This window comes from Hetaerina americana, unplaced genomic scaffold (assembly GCF_022747635.1).
Source record: "Hetaerina americana unplaced genomic scaffold, ioHetAmer1.1.p SCAF_154, whole genome shotgun sequence".
NCBI classification, from domain to species: domain Eukaryota; kingdom Metazoa; phylum Arthropoda; class Insecta; order Odonata; family Calopterygidae; genus Hetaerina; species Hetaerina americana.
This window is the reverse complement of record NW_027286670.1, coordinates 34,939-55,699: the sequence shown is the minus strand read 5'-3', so window position 1 is coordinate 55,699 and position 20,761 is coordinate 34,939. Positions and strand designations below refer to the sequence as shown.

General features: G+C 37.4%; 1 protein-coding gene across 1 annotated transcript in view; it reads left to right on the top strand.

Annotated features, from left to right (window-relative positions):
• Positions 1–20,761, top strand: part of LOC139686950 (kin of IRRE-like protein 2) — a gene marked incomplete at its 5' end in the record, with an annotated part of 594,080 nt that overhangs the window by 546,401 nt on the left and 26,918 nt on the right. The window contains one exon of the mRNA XM_071583986.1: positions 20,150–20,282. Coding sequence (XP_071440087.1) covers positions 20,150–20,282 — 133 coding nt within the window. The remainder of the gene's footprint in view (positions 1–20,149; positions 20,283–20,761) is intronic.

Sequence of the window (20,761 nt, the reverse complement as noted above, 5' to 3'; positions counted from 1 at the left end):
CGGGACTTGAACACCCGTGTGTGTTTGTATATGTATAATATGTGTGCGTGGCTAGCGGTAGTCCATGGGGTAGAGCGTTAGCCTGCTGACCGGAAGGGCCCGGGCTCGATTGCCTGGTAAGTCTCTGGGCACCTGCAGCTCCACCCAAGCTATATGATTTTTCGGGTACCAGATCTTCCTGGGTAAACATAACCGGCACAGGGAAAGGAACTGGCCCCCCTACCCTGATGTGTGAATTTCACGCGCCGTCGAGCTTAGTACTGGGTGACCTCCACCATCACCTACCAAACCGACCGTCGGGTGGATTACTGTGTTTATGGTTTATATAAAACATATGGTTTATAATATATATTATTATGGTTTATATAAAACATATGGTTTATTATATATATATATTATAAACCATATGTATTACTGTGTTTATGGTTTATATAAAACATATGGTTTGTAATATATATATATTATAAACCATATGTTTTATATAAACCATAAACACAGTAATCCACCCGAAGGTCGGTTTAGTAGGTGATATATATGTATGTATATATATATACACGAGGTCTGTTCAGAAAGTATCACGGCCTATGTGTTTTTTTCAAAAATAATTTATTCATGAATACTTTTGTTATATTCAAAGTCATCCCCATTACATATTATACACTTGTGCCAAACCTCGAAGCACTTTTAGCACAAATCATTTTTTGTGATCATGTTCAGCTCCTCCTTCGATACAGTATTTATCTCGTCAATCGTATCGTAGCATCATCCTTTCATTGGCCTCTCCAGTTTCGGGAACAAGAAAAAGTCACTGGGGAATACGTTGGCTGCTGCATCATTAGTGTGTTTTTTTAGGCCAAAAATTCGCGCACAAGTAACGATGTGTGAGTAGGGGCGTTGTCATGGTGCAAAAGCCAACTTTTGTTCTTCCACAAATCTGGGCGTTTGTGGCAGATTGCTTCGCGCTAATTGCCCATAACTTGCAGGTAATATTCCTTATTTACCGTTCTAGCCTAGGTAAGAACTCATGATGCACCACGCCCCTGCAATGGAAGAAAACTGTGAGTCAAACTTTCACATTCGACCCAACTTAGCGCGCTTTTTTCGGTCTTGACTCGTGCTGCAGCTTCCATAGGGATCATTGAGCTTTAGTTTCCACGTCATAACCATTAACCCATGATTCGCCTCTAGTTATGACCCTCTGGAGCAAATTTTGGTCGTCGCAGACACAATCATTCAATTACCTCATTAGCAATGTTAATGCGTTGTTGTTTTTGGTCAAAATTCAGCAATTTTGGTACGAATTTCGCGGCGACCCGTGTCATACCCAAATCATTGGTAAAAATCAAATTAAAATCGATATGTTTAGGTCCTCAGCAACTTCTCTTACGGTTATTCTACGATTGGCCAATACTATTTTCTTCACTTTATCAATGTTTTTGCCCGTTGTTGGCGTGCCCGGGCGTCCGGCACGCACTTCGTCGCTCAAATCTTCTCGGCCCTCTGAGAACATTTTGTACCACCGACAAATTTTGCTTCGGTCCAAGGTAGCTTCTCCGTATACCACCGTCAGCATTCGGAATGTGTCCGCGCACTTAATTTCGTTTTTCACACAAAACTTGATACAGATTCTTTGATCCATTTTTTGGAAGAGGCAAAAATCGAAGAATAGCCGAAACACGTCCCAGCAAAACAGCTGTCAAAAATAACGGAACATTCATTATGGCCGAACTTATCGGCATAAGTGAGAGACATAAGGACCATACCTAACGCAATAAAAAAATCAAAAATCAAATATACTCACTCGCACGTAACCCGCGGAAATTCAAAATTCGCAATACCTTTTGGACAGACCTCGTGTGTGTGTATATATATGTTATATATGTATATATATATATATATATATATATATATATATATATATATATGTGTGTGTGTGTGTGTGTGTGTGTGTGTGTGTGTGTGTGTTATATATATTACATATGTTATATATATACACACTATATAGTATACACATGTATCTTTCATATAGTATTTATGTACTTTTATGTAACACTTTCAAGTTTAATTATTCCCAGATAGCTTGGAATTATCATTTAAGTTCATTTCTTCTCTTAACATTTTAATGACCATGCCTTTCATGCCAGTGTTTCCGTAATTCACCCCTATCAAGATAAGGTATATTTTTGTGTATGCGAAACTTGTATTTATGTGGGCAGTATAAAATAAAAATGTACGATATGTCTCGGACATTATTAAAGGCAATTACAGGGTGCGACAACATAACATCCTTTTTTGAAATGCACGCCAATCAGACTGTAAAGGTTGTAGCTTGGTAAGAGTGGTCTCATTCGACAGCCAGGGTTCTAAAGATTTTCCCCCACTCCGGTCAGTTGCCATCATGCGTTGAAACATTGAGGAGCGTGCGTTTGCTGTCGAGGCCTACAGTACGACGAACGGATTTTCTGTGAATGCAACCCAGCGGGACTTCCGAAATCGTTTCAATGTAGCCCCGATGGGCCGTTTCCCGGACCGGAAATCAAGTTTTACATGGGTCACTGCGTGCCGGCAAACCGCGAGTGCGGTAAGACGAACATTGAGGCAGTGGGAGCCGCTATCTTGCACTCCCGACGGCGTTCTGTGTGCAAACATGCGTCAACCCTTGGACTTTCCCATCGTTCAGAGAGGTGAATTCTTCACAATGACCTTCATCATCATCCTTGCAAGTTGTTAATGGTACAGGAACACTCCGAACATGACTTAAATCCTCGGAGGAACGTATTTGAGGGTCTTCTCGAAAACATTCCCGAGGACGCAATTGTGATATTCAGTGATGAAGCCCATTTTCACGTGAGTGGATATGTCAACAAACAGAACGTGCGCTACTGGGCTGATACCAATCCCAGAGAATTGTATCAAATGACTCTGCATTCACCTAAAGTCACAGTGTGGTGTGGAATTTCCTCAGTCGGTATTGTTGCTCTCTGGTTTTTTGACGAAAATGAGGTCACAGTGACAGCGAATTCAGACCGGTATGTAAACATGTTGGAAGATATTTTTTTTCCACGACTTGATGAACTGGACTTTGGAGACATTAGATTCCAACAGGACGGAGCAACAGCTTACACTTCAAGGGCATCGATAGCTGTATTGAGGGAACACTTCCCGGAGTGCCCCATCTCAATAAGGGGCGATTTAGAGTGGCCAGCCCGCTCCCCCGATTTGGCCCCTTGCAATTTTTTGGTGCGTTTTTATGGAATCCCGCGTTTATGTCGACCATCCAAGACCTGAAGGCCAAATTTGGACAGATTTGCCAACATACCTACAGCTATGCTGGTAAGGGTTATGACAAACACTAGGAGTCGGATTATTCAATGTATGGACAATGGGGGATGTCACCTGCATGATTTGATATTCAAAACCTATGTAAAATAAAACTTTAAATATGTACCTACATCAAAAAAAATAATTAAAAGATTCAGTTTCATAAAATAAGTTTTTATTGAGTTTTGAAAAAAGGAAGTTATGTTGCCGCACTATGTATTAACTTTCCAATATAGGACGTAAAAACGAATGGTTCGTTTACATTTTGGATGCAAATAACACCCCTTTCGTAGGATTAGAATTTCCAATTTCGCTTACACCAAAAATCTCCTTCGGTGAAAAATTCATTAAGGGTGGTACAGAATGTCAAAGTGCTCTTCTGAAGTGCACCGCCACAAATCTTGGGAGGGGGGTGGGGCCTCTAGCTGTTGCTTTGGGAGAGTTAAAACGGATAGCATAAGGGGAACACCAGATCGCAGTAAAATCCGTGGTGCCGCCGTGGAATGGTACTTGCTCCCTTTAAAATTGAAAAATAGCCCCTCGATTGAAAGCGTTTACGCCGACTTTGATTCGGATGAAACACGTCCCGGTTGTAAATTCAGTTCGCGGAACGAAAATGAGACGGGTTTGGAGATTTAGTGTCTTGTCCAAGGGAAAGAACATGAAAATCGCTATGGCGATTTAGCTCGTTTTTTATTCCCATTTGTTTCAAGCTTACGGAATATAGATACTCCCTGCAGTATTAGAGTGGAGAGCTGAGCTGATTTATAAAATAACCATATTGTTTTTTTTATCTCGGTGAAGTTTAAAGATCGATCCTAAATCATGTTATCGTTTTCGGTGAATATAAAATATTTTATTGTTTGGTCCAATTTGAAATGCATAGAGCCAAAAATTTACATTTCAGAGTTCATTTCTTAGAGCTTAGACAATCGTCCAAAATCGTATCCTATCACTTAGAGAAAATGATAAACTAATGCATAAAGGAGGATCGCAGCTAAACTCGCGCCACCAGAGGACTTTAATTAGATCTGATATTAATGTTAAACACATTAAAGCACTCATGCGCACGATTTGCACTTGAGAAATTCCCCGCAATGACAGATTTAAAAGTTCGGAATTTACGTGCAAAAACCGTGTCCATAGATAAGACAAAAATTTAAAAATCCAATGAATAACAATTCATGCGTCTAGTCGACATCTGTCCTTACCTTAATGGGCATTATATTAGAAAAAAGTAATTTCTTTCATGAAAAAAATGCCTAGTGTCCTAACCTTCAAACCTAGTAATACACAGAGTATTACTAATGATTTTAATTTTACGTATTTCCTTTCATCAGTTCGTTTTCTATGAAAAATTATGCACAAGGATTCAAAATTAATTTGCTGTACATTTTAAAATGCATGCTGGTAGCGTATATCTAATTATGGAGTCGTGCGTTAAGGTATATTCATTGAATTTTTACAATTGGCTTCCCTCAGAATCTTTTCGTGCTTTTAGTTTCTTCAAGGTTAATTTGCTGTCATCAGAAGGAACAAATCTTTCTTTGCTGGCTTCTGCCGTCTACCCCGTTCTCTTCCCAAAGAGCGTTTTCATTCCATCGTAACTTCCTTACTTCACATTGACCGTTTGACGAGTCCATGATCGTTATCTGTACCTCTTCCTATCCATTTATCCTTCTCTTATGAATGTGTTCATTTCATTTCACTAAATGAATCCAAAAGTATTCTAGTATGAAGAGTGGAATATATTGATGCACTAGTGCGAGCAATTGCCAAATTATACCTTTGAGAGGATGAACACTTTAATTCCTATGGAACGTGGTAAAACGAAGAATTCCACCATTACGCCGAAGTATCAGTAGGGGCCTTAAAAGCTCTAGGTATGCTCCACCGTTTCCACTCGTTTGAGAGGCTTGATTGAAACGAGCTCCATTAAGTGTTCCGGAGCTCATTTCCTTGCATCCAACGCTCGTTGTCGCTTACGAATCGAAGCACAACAGGAATGCGAGGAACTCTTGAGTCTTCTAACAGTTCTGTAATATCATTCGGATTCCCTACGGAGCTCGTCCTTCTTAGAGCGGAAATGAAAATTCAATTTTTCTTCATACCATCGTCTCCTTTAATAGGTGTCTCTTCTCTTGAACTTTGTTTTATTTTTTTGGAAATGCTTTAATATTCTTAATGCGGAATTTAGTGCCTATTGCCATTAACCTTTGAAGGTTCCCTCCAGTTTCATTTTGGTTTTTGTAATAATTTCCTATTCCCTTTATTTTGAGAAATTCTAGCATTTCTGGATTTTTTTAAGTACAGCACGTCTCTGTAAGTGATATTGAAATTTTGTTTCATTGCTGATAATAACCATAAAACATTAGAATTGAAAATGTTATTGAAGCATATTAAATATGTTGATTGCACTGCTGTCAAATACTTTAGACCTTCTTTAATTGAATTCTTGGTGTGCAATAATAATGTGCAGTTTACACCCATGGTTTACAATTATTTTGGTTTTAGATTTTAAATGTGAGTGAATGTTTGGGTCCTCAAAATGCACAGAGATTTTATAAATAGTATGTCCAATTGAATCTGTTATTTCATGTCTAAATGCTAATATAACCTTAATGTTTTGCATTGATAGCGAAAGTTACTAATATACAATAAGTCTCAGGTATCTTAGTAAATATATGCATAAAGATGAGGAACCCGTTTCTCAAAGTTACAGTCGGTTATTTTTTTAAATCCATAAGGAAAATCATGCCTTTAACGTAAAATATTTTGCAAGACACCTCAGACAAGCAATTCAGCAGATTTATTTCCTTCAGAAGGCTCTACGTATGCAAATTACAAAAAAAACGTAGATACTATTTAAACATTCGCTTATTCCTAATCTTAATCTTTAAAAAACGGTTCTTCAAAATTCCGATCGGTGACCCATCTCAGCATTCTATTGAATAAACATATTTCTGATTATATACGAAATGTGCGCAAGAGAGTACTGGAATTCTGAATGTCAACGCGAAATGCCTATGTCAGTTAAAAGGCAATCTAGTACTAATCATATTTTCATCATGGTGACTTCTACGTATTTAAATCTTTTGCAGTAATACCTAAACAAGTAGAATACCAACAATAGTAAAATAATGTTCAATCAATGTCAATTAATGAGTAAGCATCATCTTTTGTCCAATAGATATCGGTCAACGTATAAACAATACAAGTTCAAAAAGTTTCAACTTTCGTTGAGTTTTTAGGGCGACGACATATTTTCCCTATCTACCCAAATGTTAAGATTCAAAGTCACCATCATTCATTTCCTAAGGATTTCAATGTATTTGAGTCTAACTTCAGCCATAATCTCGTCATTCCTCACTATAGAGCAGCTGCATAAATCCCGAAATTGAAGGTCAAACCATGTCACCAGTGGAATTGTCTCGCCCTCTTCCTAATGAATGTGGTATCCCAAGTGTGCGTCTACTTTATTTGATCGTGTCCTATAAAGCATTGGGTGTCAGATAGAAAGGTCAGCTAATGCAAGATGTAAACTCTAAGAGATTTGAGCTCAAAGGAAACAAATGATATTACAACTCGTAATCAGTTACTCACTCAAAGATACCTTCCGAATGAAAGATTGTTTTTTTAAGGTAATCTACCAGTTAAGGTAGGTTTTTGGATGGACACAACTACCAAACAAATATTTTATTACTCCTAACAAAACACAAAATCCATCATCCTACTCTATATCAGGTCCCTCTTCATCTCTGAGTACTTTCTTCCTCCCTTCATCCCGTCAAACATCCCTATCCTGTTCCTTCCCTTTCCTCGTTTGCCCAACATTCTCCCCTCTATCACAGTCTTCAACATCCCACTGCCGGTCAACACCCCCTTCATCCACTTTTCCTGCCTCCATAGGATTGCTCCCAACAAACCCCTCTCTTCGCCCACCATACCAAGTACTTCCTCATTTGTTTTCTTCTCTGTCCATTTCACCTTCTCCATTCTTCTCCACACCCACATTTCAAAAGCCTCCAATCTACGTCTATCCTCCTTCTTCAATGACCACGTTTCCGCACCGTACATAGCTACGCTCCATATCAAAGTTTTTACGAGTCTTTTCTTAACATCCTTACTCAAAGTCCCCGTCATCAACTCCCTCCTCCTTGTGAAAGCCTCTTTGCCTAGCGCAATTCTTCTCCGTACGTCCCTACTACTTTGACCGTGTTGGTCCAAAACACTACCGAGATACGTAAACTGCTCTACCTGCTCTAGTTTTTGCCCTCCTATTTTAATGTTAAGCTTGGCCTTTTCCTTTCTAGAAAATCGCATAACCTTTGTTTTCTTAATATTGATTCTCATCCCATACCTGTCGCACTGAATTTCCAATTCACTCAGCAATGCTTGCAACCCCTTGGCTGACTGACAAACTAAAGCTTGGTCATCAGCAAACCTGATTTTACGAATTCCCCGCCCACTTTCATTCCTACCTCGAGTTCTTCCCATGCCTCTTTGATCATTTCCTCTGCATACAGGTTGAACAGTAACGGTGATAATGGGCAACCCTGCCTTACACCCCTTCCTAACACTGACCATCCTGACTCCCCATTTCCCACCCGCACCTGAGCAGTCTGAGACATGTACAGGTTGCGGATTAGCCTCCTTTCCCTCCAATCTATTCCTATTTTCTGTAGAATACTCATTAGTTTTTCCCAATTCACTCTATCAAACGCTTCATCGAAATCTACGAAACAGGCAAATACCTCCTGGTTGTGTTCTATATTCCTCTCTATTAATAATCTCATTACTGCAATGGCATCACGCGTACCTCTCCCCTTCCTAAACCCAAAGATTGTTATTCATATCATATTCGAAAAGCCATTGCTTTATCATCCAATGAAAATAATTCTTTTTACGAATGTTAAACTATAATCCCATTAATACGTTAAATGAGCACAGTGAAACCAGGAATGTCAATGTAAAATTCCAGGCTCATTATTCTTCTTGTAGTCACTGAGTAATGCCTACAAGGCTACAGTAAGGCTAAGACTATAAGAACGACAATTATTTTTCAACCTGAATAGAAATATTAAGTCTATCTTTTATTATTCATTATTGATGAAATGCATTTATGTTCTCTGCCAATTATTAACGAAGATTGCTCGTAAATCTCACTTTTCCACATTCGATAGTTGTCTGCACTTTGCTTTTTTGTCGGTGTGGACTAACGCTGAAACCCTAATTTATTTCAATTAGCTTTATTCATTTGTAATTTTTTTGAGAAAGGACATTTTTCCTAACAAGTCTATGTAATCTTAACATTTAACAAACGAATGTCTATTTTTCCAAGCAAATACCTTAAACGACTGTACCTGTTGTTGGTCATAACATAGGGATTTCTTGTATTTTAACACCTAAGGAATCAATTCCATAAAATGAGTATTTGATAACTATGTGCAATTCATAGTTCTCCACAAGCCTGGTTCCTCGTGGAATACGGTAAAAAATGTTATTTCGTGAGGAAAATAATTTGAAATGAAAATGTTAAATGTGTATTCACTTCTAATTTACTAGACTCTTGTCTTGCTGCCTCTGGACGTTGGTTCCAATAAAATTTAACCGTAAATAATGTGTTTCGTAAACCGTAAATACCGTTTCAGAGTTTAGAGTAGGTGAAACCATCCTATAGATTTAATTTTATGTTCTTAGGAGTTAGGTATAAATACTGCCAGCTCATTTTCCACTGCAAGAATGAATTTCAACGCTTTCTCTATCTAATATTTGATTCTTTTCAGTGATAAAAATACTTTCTAAACCTTTGATTGAGACTATGTACCATTCCTCACAAATGCTTTTCCACAGCAACCATTTTTCTGTCAAATATCTTTCTTTGAACTTGGGGTTTGACCTGGGAGTATTGTTAATATTATTTTATATTTGAACAGAAACGGCGGTTCTTGAAAGTTTTCATTTATGATTTACTTATGATAGTTAATTAACGCTCTTGTGTTAATTAAGTTCTTTAGACGTTGCTATTTGTTAAGTTTGCACGTGTTTTCGCAGCGTCAACCGATCAGTTGATGTCATGTCCCTCTTGTGTCTTTCTCACTGTTCACCCTGATTCGTCGCTGGCAAACATTCCGCGTGATTCTCTGATTTTAAAAATGTTTTTTAAATTTCAGTAGTTGCCACCTTAGACGCACTCAGCCTCACCCCAACTTTGAGCAATAAATTTGCATGGTGTGAATACTACACCGTTCAAATGCTTAGGGTGAGAGAAATTTGCCTTCAATGCTCAGTGAGCGTGACGGGAGTTAAAAAACTGTGGTTGAGAAAAATAGGCTCAAGCCAACAAAGACGTCGCCTTCAAGAGATTCTTTTGGAGACCCTAGGTTGACCTTAGGGGTTTCAGGAACCGCAATCATGAGTTGTCAGTAATCCTGTTCACTCATTAAGCCCTAGAATTCCAGCATATTCCTGTGTTATCTCTTATACGCGGTACCCATGAATATTTCAAGTAATTTTTGGAGTTCTAAAGATGCATCGCGTTAGCTGAATTTGTGAATGAGTGGCATTATATTTTAGGCATTCATAGATGAATACTGATTTAGCACCACTATTATTGTTTCCTTTCCCGCAGTTTTTCCGAGCATATATTTTTTTCCAACTTGAAAAATTTTAGTTTTCCCTGATTAAAATAAAATGCCAAATGCCAAGTAGGATACTGAAAATGTTAACAGAGGTTTGTCGGAAAATTTCTTCTCGCATACAGGTATTGTAATCTGCATTAGGAATCTTGTACTACGATATATTGTGCATTTTTGTGATTTTAGTTCAAGCAAGAGCCATTCAAACCCCTTATTACAAATTTAGTTTATTACTACCTTTCTCACATACAGTTGAAGTATTTTCCTTTTGAAAGAATTTCTCATATACTCAAGACAGGACAAATAGCCTAATTAATATTTCTAAATATGTTAAATACGATGGTGATCCACTTATCACGATTTCTTCAAAATTATTTTTCAAACTCGTTAATGATCAATTTGAAATGTACACAATCGGTATGGAATATTTTTGTAAACAATATGTGCTAAGGTAGTTATTTTTAACTGTACGCCTGATAAACTTCCTTCTAAAACAACATAAAATGCATTTATATATATATATATATATATATATATATATATATATATATATATATATATATATATATATATATAATATAAAATGCATTTATATATATATATATATATAAATGCATTTTATGTTCTGTATATATGTATGTAGTTCAATATATATATATATATATATATATATATAATATATGAATCAAGTAGTTTAGACAATACTGACAGAATTGTCTGACCGCGTAACAGCGGCCAAACTGCCCTCGATTCACGCTCCCCCATCACTCATGCTAAGGAGGAAAAAAGAATAATCTTATAAAACAAAACAGCACTTTAGTTAAAGCTCTTCTTTTCGAAAATAACTTTAATAATATCATGAACGATAGCCGATTTTTCATTTTTATTCGAGCCTTCGACCGATATCGTGATAGTTCTGCGCGCATGATTTAACAAAAGGTCTATACCCACACAATTGAAGTTCTGTCCCTGATATTTATTGATGGTGATTTTGAGAAAATTTTCTTCTTAATTTTAATTTAACCCTGCAGTTGCAACTTGAAGTAACATTCAAGAAATTTAATCAAAATGGAAAAATGAAAATAAATGAATAAATTATAGACAAATGTCGAAGTAAGAGTTGGCGTGGGAAAATAAACGACCAAAGAAAAAAGTGGCAAGTAAATAAATTGTATCTTATTTCTCCATTGACTCCTTTTGGACGTTTTCTCTCCCATATTCTTCAACGATGGCAATAGTTGCTAGGGTTACGCTTTTCAAATAGCGCAAAATCTTAAGAAATGTGGGCATATTTTTTAGAATATCTCCAAATTTTTATGTGAAAAAAATTGGGCACATTTTGTAAAATATCTCCGAATTTTTTTTGAAAAAATTTTATGTAAAGTTTTAAAAAATAATTCAATTTCCTTTCTTATGATATCTCGAGTTTATGTGACCATTATTTCTCATTTAATTTTGTAATAGGCGCAAAGCCTGAAAGCTTTTGATTGCACTTTATATACCAGTATATAAATATATAATTTTATATACTCGTACATTTCTTATGACATTTGATGTAAATGATCTGTATTTGAACCTGAGACTTAAGGTGAGCAAAAAGTAGCCTATTATCTGTGGTGCGACATTAAACAATGCACTCAGTTTGAAAAGCCTTCGTTCTTGAAAAAAAGTGTCGTAGCAGAAAAACATTGCTTGAGAAAGTTACAGTTTAAGACATATCTTTCCATATAGAATTGGATTTAGGATTTTGGATTTGAAATAAAATGTTATTGAATATTAGCATTTACAAAGTTAAAAGAAAATTCAGCCCTTTACTCTGCTCTGTTTTAAGTAAATACCTTTTCATGGTCAATGAAAAGTGTGTTTAACTGAGTTTTCAGCTATCAATAACTGTGTATAGTAATAAGCGGCCGTTCTACTAAACGGAGTAATTGTTTTCAAAAATAATTTTTCTATCACATCTGAATTTGTTTATCATTATTTATTCCCACCTTGAGTGAGAATTTACTCTTCACTCTGTATACTGTTCCTATTGACTAATAATTAAGATGGTTAAACCCTGGATTCATTATTGTATTGTGGTTTATTCAGAAAGCGTTCATTTTTAATGTAATCTCTTCCACTCTGAACACTTCACAAAGCTTATTTCACCACTGCTGCTTATTATGCCTGTACATATTCCCCCGCACACTTTGTATCATTATTTTCTTCCGGACGGGAGGATGTCAATTGAACAACGTGTACAATGCGACCACCCAAATATCCTCCCATTGGATTCCGACCTACACTTTAGCCAGAGATCATTAGTGAGGCAATGATCGCAAGGAAGTCATTGTGTGCTGACGTGAGGGAGAAATCCCCTGAGGTCGCGATGGAACGTGTGTGAATGGATTCATGCGTTTGTGGCTGCTGCTGTGCAGTTTCCACCTCGTCTACGTCCCGCCGACACGTTGATACTCAATCCCCGCCCCCGAGAGTCAAAGAAAACTCGGCAAGCGAGCCCCACAGGGTTATTTTTATGCATCTTGAATTTGTATGAGGGGAACGTATCGTCCCTTATGTAGCTCATCTCCGACCCAGATTAAATTGCAGACGAGTTAGCCTGGATGTTTATTCATGGACTGCATCAATGTTTATTCATGATTACCTTTAACCAACTTAGCCGGGAGGTGGCCATGAGCGTTTCAAAATGTTCTATCACACTTGGAAATGTTTTGAGCACCGGCAAGAATACAGTTTGGTCAGATAAGCTTCCAGAAATGTTTTCTAAACACCTCGTGATAAATATGGGTATGGTATTTATTTCCCTACTGTTGATATCCCCGCAGCTAGTTCCTCTTGCAGCGCATCAGTGCAGCATTACAGGAGCAATGAATACTAAAAACACAATTCTTAGATATTGCAAATGTTTGCGAATTATTCTTCTGAATATTTTCTACGGCATTATTCGCGATTTCAGATGTCTGGTAAACATAAAGAGACGCTTTGCCTTAATTTACTCGGAATAATTTCTATGCTCAGTTCAATCGTATTATATTCATCGATGCCTCTACGTAAATTATGTAAAGATTTGACTTTCCACTAGCACAACCAAAAATTTTCAATTTCTTTATTTGTCCTCTTCTCATAGTTGGGAGTGTTTATCTAGAGTATCGGGTTGTTTTCCATATTCATCGTAAAAGTAGTCAAAATGTTTTTTGCTCCTGAGGCACCTAACAGTCCCGAAAACCTTTCGATGAAACGTAGCATGTAATTGCAAAAGAAAAGGAGATAACTTCAGGCGTCACTTCAGGCGTAGCATGTAATGTAATATACACGGTGTTCCCATCGAAAAGTCTTTATCCAAGTTCCGTCGTGCTAGTAGAATTACATAATGCATACTATTATCTTCATTCATTGTATTTTTTAAATTTACTTCTGCATACATATAGTTATGCATACATGTGGGAGAATAAATTTCTGTGAAGATTATTCTAAAAAAGAGACAATTTATTTTGAATATTCATGAAACATTAAACTGGGAAAAAGTACTTTTATATCATTAATTTTTTAATTTTAATCTTTGTGTTTTAATTGAAATATTTCAACCAAAAGAATGTAACATTTGGTGCCGACTGTCACATTGTATTAAAAGCATTATATTCTGAAATACTACGAAAAATTGTTTCATGGGAAGTTTTCTTTTGAATAATGTAGAAAAGATGGTGGAATAATAAACATTCCTATATCAGTTTTTCTCAGAATAGTTCAGATCCAGATTTGTCCAAGTTCAAGTCCAGATATGTTCAATGGGTTACCTACTGAGGCATACTCGAGTAATGGAATGAATTTTCTTTGAAAATTAACGCTTATATCATCGTTAGTTCTTAGTTAGTTAGGTATGGTGGGGTAGGATAGAGATTTGATGGTAGGAATCAAAAGGAGGCAAGAAAAACGAATTCAGTACATTTTGGTTGGAGACGGGAATATTGAAGACTTAGATAGAAGGAAGACTGTCAAGCAGGCGAGGAAGGTGTAGGAATGAGATAGGTATGTTGGACAGAATGAAGGGAGGTAGACAGTATTTCTAGTTGAAGGATGTGATTTTGGGTGGCAGGGTGAATCGAGGTTGATGAGGCCTGGAAAAGTAGTGTGTTCAAATTAGTACGTTCATCTAAAACCTAACTTAACCGATATACTAATATAAATAATAAATAACATGATCAGCGCCAAATTTTGGATGAACACTGTGTGTTGATGAATTAGTACTTAGAATTTGTTCCAGAGCCAGTGAGCCGACGAAATTTGACACATCGGAGAGGAAGGCTAATGTTTTGAAATGGGAATGTCAGGCGTATGTTTTAGCTTCTACTTGCCGGAGTAGTAGCGATATGGTAAGAGGACAATAGGATGTGCCCTCGTTAAATTAATTCCAAAGAAACTGCGGGAGATGCCGTAACAGTCACTTTTAACGGAGTCAACCGCTAATATGCATTTCAATGCAACAATTTCAGAGTGTAAAAATCATTCGCCTTGACCGGGATTCGAACGGGAGAAAACCTGAATGCCTGTAACATTGTATGAACAGTATTTCGTCACAACATATTTTTCCTTAAAAGCCCCCCAAAATTTCGTGGTGTCATCGGACGCCTCTGATCGGAGGGATCTGGGTTCGAATCCCGGCCAAGGCGAATGATTTTTGCTCTCTGAAATTGTTGAATTTCTCATCAAATGTTCTCCTGTAGCTTTTCTTCTAATTTTCTCCAAAAATTGTCAATGAAAAAACGATGCATGTGTTCATTCAGCCTCCTATACATAACGAACTCCACGCTTTAGCGTGCTGCATGCTTACTTCCTCCGAAAAATGCGTGAATTCCCCAAATATACACATTTTTATGTCTTTTTTAAATATGTATAGCATACCGAGTAAGTTTTGGGTGATATTTTAAAATTACTTCACAGATTTGTAGATTTCTAAACGTATGCATTAAAATAATTTTTTTCCGCCCGCAGTTTCGTTATTTGTTTCATCTTATTTCCTACAGATCTCTTTTCATACAAAATCTCGTATGTATTGTTTTTTTTAATTTCCTCTCTTATCTTTCCCCTCCCGAAAACATCCCACTGCCTGTGATTCTCCCCATGCTATTAATTTCTGCTCTTTCCGAATCTCTCATGTTGACTGTTGCCGTCAAGATACAAAAAAAAATAAATAGTGATGCCATATTAGCAGCTAGCAGTTTTCCCCTCTAACATGTTAGTCGCACGGTTGAGTCCGTCAACACACTGGGCAACCCTAGCTTTTATTGCTCCACTCTTGCTGTGTCATACGGAAAAACTGTCCAGTCGAATGGCATTAGATCGACTCTTTATCATACCCTCCATTCATGGCGGTTCTAATTAATCAAAATGCTAATATACATTCTCTTTCACTAATTTAGAAACTGAACATTTGTGATATTATCCCTAGATGAACAAAAGAAGAAAAAAATTATGTTTGTTTCCAATATTTGCCTTCCTTGTCAGATTATTGTTTCCGGGAGAATCCAATGCGCTGCTTTCCCGAGTTCCTCGGATTCTCTCTTTAATGACACACATATCGCCGTTATGCCTCCGCACTAATACCTACTCTCTGCGTAGGCAAACTGACCAAACTAGTATTTTGCGGAAGCGTTCGTTACTCTCGTCCGTGCTGCAAGATTTTTCCGGGTGTACCAACGTCTCTGATGCCACATAAACAATAGCCAAGCGAGCGAAAATATTGTCCCCGCAAATAAAAAAACAAGAGTGGAATGAACACGGCATCTGATGCTTTAGTTCCCTTTATGTCCGCAGTGGGGAGCAGATCGAGCGCGAGGACGGAGCGCCGCTTTCGCAAGTCCTTTGTTTCTCTCGCCAACTTCCCCCTTTTCCCCTAACCTAACTCCCATTCCCCCCTCTCCGCCCTTCCTGCCGACTCTTTCCCCCTAGTCGATTTCTTCCTTTTACTCATTCCTCGTCAAACAAAAGGGCGTTCCATTCTTTCCATTAGTCCTTTATCTTCTCCGGAGAGCGTAGCAGTTCGGGAGATACCAATGGAATTGGAGTCGAATCTAAAACGCGAAGGAATCCGGCGATACGTCGCTAAAAACAAAAGAAAGGCAGAGTCTATTCTGTCGCCATGACCGAATCCCGTCCCTCGCCCGCGTCGTACCCCGTACCCTCCGCCTTCGTGGACCCCAGCCGGTCCCTCTTTCCCTCTCTCCCCTCCACTAACCCTTTATTTTCTCTCCCTCCCCACGTTCATCCACATACTAGGGACAACACCGATCACATTCTTTCTAAATAGTCCAGTCACTGGTTTCTAAGCTCCCTGGTACGAAATGAGGGCCAGATGCTGCTCGTCTAAACCTGAGTGAGTATCTGGATGAGCCGAGTCCTTGTTATGGCAGGGTATGAAGCCGTTTGAGGGTAAAATTAACTGTAGGCCTTAATTGTGGGCAGGTCTATAAAGCAAATTTTATAATGTTACGGTGACAAAAAAGCAAGGGTAACACGTACCCTGAGTTGTAGAAGTGGAACTCACTTGTGTCATGTCCTGAGTAAAATTAAAAAATGGTAATTAAAAGGTCTTCATTCCCATTTAATCCATCCTTATGTTAGGGCGAAAAACGGAATAAATTTCAATCTCCTGTGAATTGCTAACCCTTTAAAGCATAGGTTTAATGATGAAGTTTCCTAGGGTCTTCCCCCTGACCCGGTAGAAGACCCTAGAAAACTTCGTTAAGCAGACACGTCGGGAAAGCACCAAATCTTACTTAGACATCAATGAACGCTTCAGTGATATTTCTGTCTCATATATATTTCAAAAGTTTTAAAAATAATATTTTTCCATGGACACGAGAAGTTCATTTTCAAGACATTTCCTTTGGAATAAAGGCTGTGACTCTCATTTTCTTCTCTTTCGTGACAGTCTAGCTTTTGGGAAAGCTTCTGAATGCAAAACTGGACGACCTTTTTGGATCTCCAGGTAATACCCCTGCTGGGTGTCTTTCTGAGCAGTGGAAAGAAATACGAGGTGAACCACTGGCAGTAAGGGAAATGGGAAGGAAATGACTCCCATGCTTTGAATGCCCAAGTTCACGAAAAGTTGAGCTCAATACAAAATGAGCTCCAGTCTCACCCAAAAAAACTTCAAAGTGATAACCCAAGTCTGGTGAATTTTTTGTGTTAAATCGGCGGGTGAGGTATTTAATCAAAGTCCGATCTAATCTTCATTCAATGCGCTCTGCACGAGTAAGCGGTGCGTGTCCCCAACTAAGCTCGGAGATGATTGCATCGCTCACTTCCCTCTCCCAGTCTTTTACGACTTTTGGACTCTAATGTCTGTAGCCAGCATATCCGTCAAATACCAATATCATATTTATAAATAGAAAAAGAGCATCTTAATATGTGAAAGAGTATTTGACATAACTTGTTATTTTGGAGTTTATTCTGATGTTAAATCAATCGTCGTAATAAATCGTCGGAAAGCTTTTAAAACAAGTTTTAACATCGGAATGCATCGGAAATCTTTTATTATTTAAATCATTTTTATACAGTATAAAATCTCCTGGAATTATTATTAAAATAAATATAGGTAGTAGCTACCTAAGTTACGGTATGTTTATGATAGACCCATGAGCAATGCACTCTACTCTCCTAAGCCCTAACTAAAATGGCCCAGAATATCCTTTAATTCCATATTGCATGTTAATATAATTGTTTCGTTCTGTACTCTTCCTACCTTTCTAATTAAATTCAAATTGTCAATTCTTTTCCTCCAACTGTCTCGCTTTCCCAGCATTCTTCCCTCGATTAACATCTTCAGCAATCCATTTTCCCTCTCAGTATCTTCCGCGTCCACTTGTGATATCGTCTTCAAATTTCTGCCAATACCAGTTTCTCTTCCCTTAAAATATCCAGAACTTTGTTTGTTTTCTTTTGCATATATTTATTTCCTTCATTCTTCTCCCGACCCACATCTCAAAAGTCTCGTTGAAAAAACAAGAACAAATTTTGAAATAAGTTTTTTTACGATACACTGATTACAAAATAAAAAATAAACTAATCAATTCTTTCCCGAGACAATTGATCCCTCTAAGATAGTTTTTTAAAGGTCCTTAACAAGGGTTTACTTTACGTGTACACTACCTTCTGTTTGCCAATATAATTTTCCCTTCAGCTCTTTAGGCTTTGAACCTGTCTTCACCCCGTCCAAAAACCCAACTCTTCCACCCTTTTCCACACTTATCTTGCTGCCATTGCGACACACATTATCCCACTCCCTCTCCATATCTCTTTGCACACTTTATCTGACTAGTAACAAGTGATTTCTAACCTTCTCCATTCTCATATCCCAAAACTTTTTTATCTGCTATCATCCTCTTTTCTCAAAGCAAAATCTAAGACTACACATTGAAGGAGCCGATTTATGTGGTTAATTATCATACAAGTTTCCTTGATTGAATAAGTGATCAAAACTTTTTGAATGTTATAATTCAATTCAAATTCTTGTCAGTTTCAGCGAATTTGGTGGCACCGGTGTTGCATTGCACTGGTTGTACTATTCCCATCGCAAAATCCCCAGAGTTAATTATCTTATGGATTTGCATTTGTAAACACTTATTTCGAAGCGTAACTAGAAGCGCCTTTACGAGCCAACACATCTCACGAGCCAGCAGCTCATTAAACTACTAAAATTGAGCTTCAAGCAACTCATAAATTTCCCGCTAATTCATTACAAATTACGGCAAGTCATCGAACATTTATCTTGCGGGACATTCATTGTAAAAATTAAAATTCACGTCATATATCAAAATCATAAAAGAAAACAATCTGAATAGTATAAATGTTATTTTTTATTAACCTAATTAATAGGTTACCACGAGGAATACATTCGTATTTCATACTCCTCCTTACGTTTCTTCGTCCTATATTTCTAGCAATATGATATTTTATGAAGGAGAAATAGTTATGAACGCATGTTGAATATCACGCACCGATAAAATGGGTGACATTTTACAGTTCATTTAATTAAAAACACTATCATTTAAATCTTAAGTATTTGGAAAATATAGTTTTTGTGACATTTCGTCAAAGCACAAAAGAATATGGTTTGCATATTTTATAAGAATGGCCTCTAAAAACAGCATAAAAATAGAATTTAATGAGTCTATTAGACTATCACTTGATACGCAGAGATTTGTGAAAATTGTTTATGAACCTAAGGCGTTTCTATTCTTTATTAGGCTGGCATAATAAGTTCTTTAAAGTCGTGTTCTCTTGTAAAGTTAACATAACATTTTTCACTTTTTCGTGCAAATCTTCCAACTTCTCCCAACCGTAGTTTTGCAATGTATTAGATATTTCTTGGAAAAATACAGTATTCATTACGGTATTAATAAGATATTTTCATAAATGTTAGCGGGCAATACGTGTAAAATGGCATATATAAGCGTTATAAAAAATATTACAAGGCGCCGAAGTCGCATATTTGTCATCATTCTAAAAGGAAATATATGGTATCGGTTTTTAAAATCCATGCTATCATTCTTTCCTTGGAGAGTCTACCACACCTGTAAGGGGTAATAATTTCTATCACTGTAATAAAGCAATTATGATCTACGTAAATGGTTGATTTTAATCGGCGTTATTAAGGTCTATTTAATAAGGCTCACTTGTATTGAGGACAATAATAAATGGCTTCTATTTCCTCTCTGGACATCTCCTAATGTCCATATGTCTCTTAGGTTTACGGTACTCCTTTACGTTGTCATCACGTGTCCCAGGAGTGAAATTACCAGTGCTGACACAAAACTCATGCCCGAAACGCGATCATTTGGAAGATTTTTAAATATATTTTGTTATTGTTTGAAACTGTTGACATATGGAGCGAAGAGCATTTATTTAAAATTAGTTTATCTGCCTAGTTATTCGAGAGTATTTTTCGTGATTCTTATTAGGACTCCTTTCGACTCTTCTCGCACGTCCTTCAATATTAATATGCTACAAGGGTGGTCTAGGGTATCCAAGTGAATTGACCTTTGCTATTTTTGTTCAGTGTCCTAAGGAATCGTTCCAATTAATATTCCCGTAAAAACTAAGGGTTTACTCTTAACCCAAGAACAGCTACTTTGAAAAAAAGCCCATTTAATTTCAACGCTGCTTTTTTTTATTTCTGTGCATTCTAGAGCGACCGGGAGGACTGCTACGTGGCGATGCTTACCGTCAACCAGGTGGATCAAGAAGACGCAAGGAGTTATCACCTAAGCGTGGAGAACGACCGCGGTGCAGATAGGCATTCAATTCGTCTCCTCGTCAGAGGTAAGTATTACGGCAGTGCGGAGGCGAGACCGTGGTGGCAAATAGTTTCATCTTCGAGGATGTGGTTAATGTGAGCGCCTCGTTTCAATTTTACACTGCGACGGTTCGTTTCGTTCATCATGCTAGTTAAAGAGATGAACCGAGTGACCCATAAAAAAGTCCGTCTACGGTTGCCCTGTTTTGCATAAATTTTGCGAGAGCTTTCGGAGCGAATTCCACATTCCTTAATATCATGAATTTTAATTGATGGAATCAATAACAAACTGTTCTATATTTCCCATTGTGATGTTACGGATAGGTAAGGTCTCTATTTTTTTTAAATTCATAAATATGTGTCTGTATTAGCACGTACGTAAAAGTGGTTGTGAGAAAATTCTTTCGTGAGTGAATTCTATTTTCCAAAGTAAATAAATCCACTTTATTTCATCTTTTTTTATTCCTCCTGTTTTATCGTTATCAAGTAGGTACCAGATTGAATG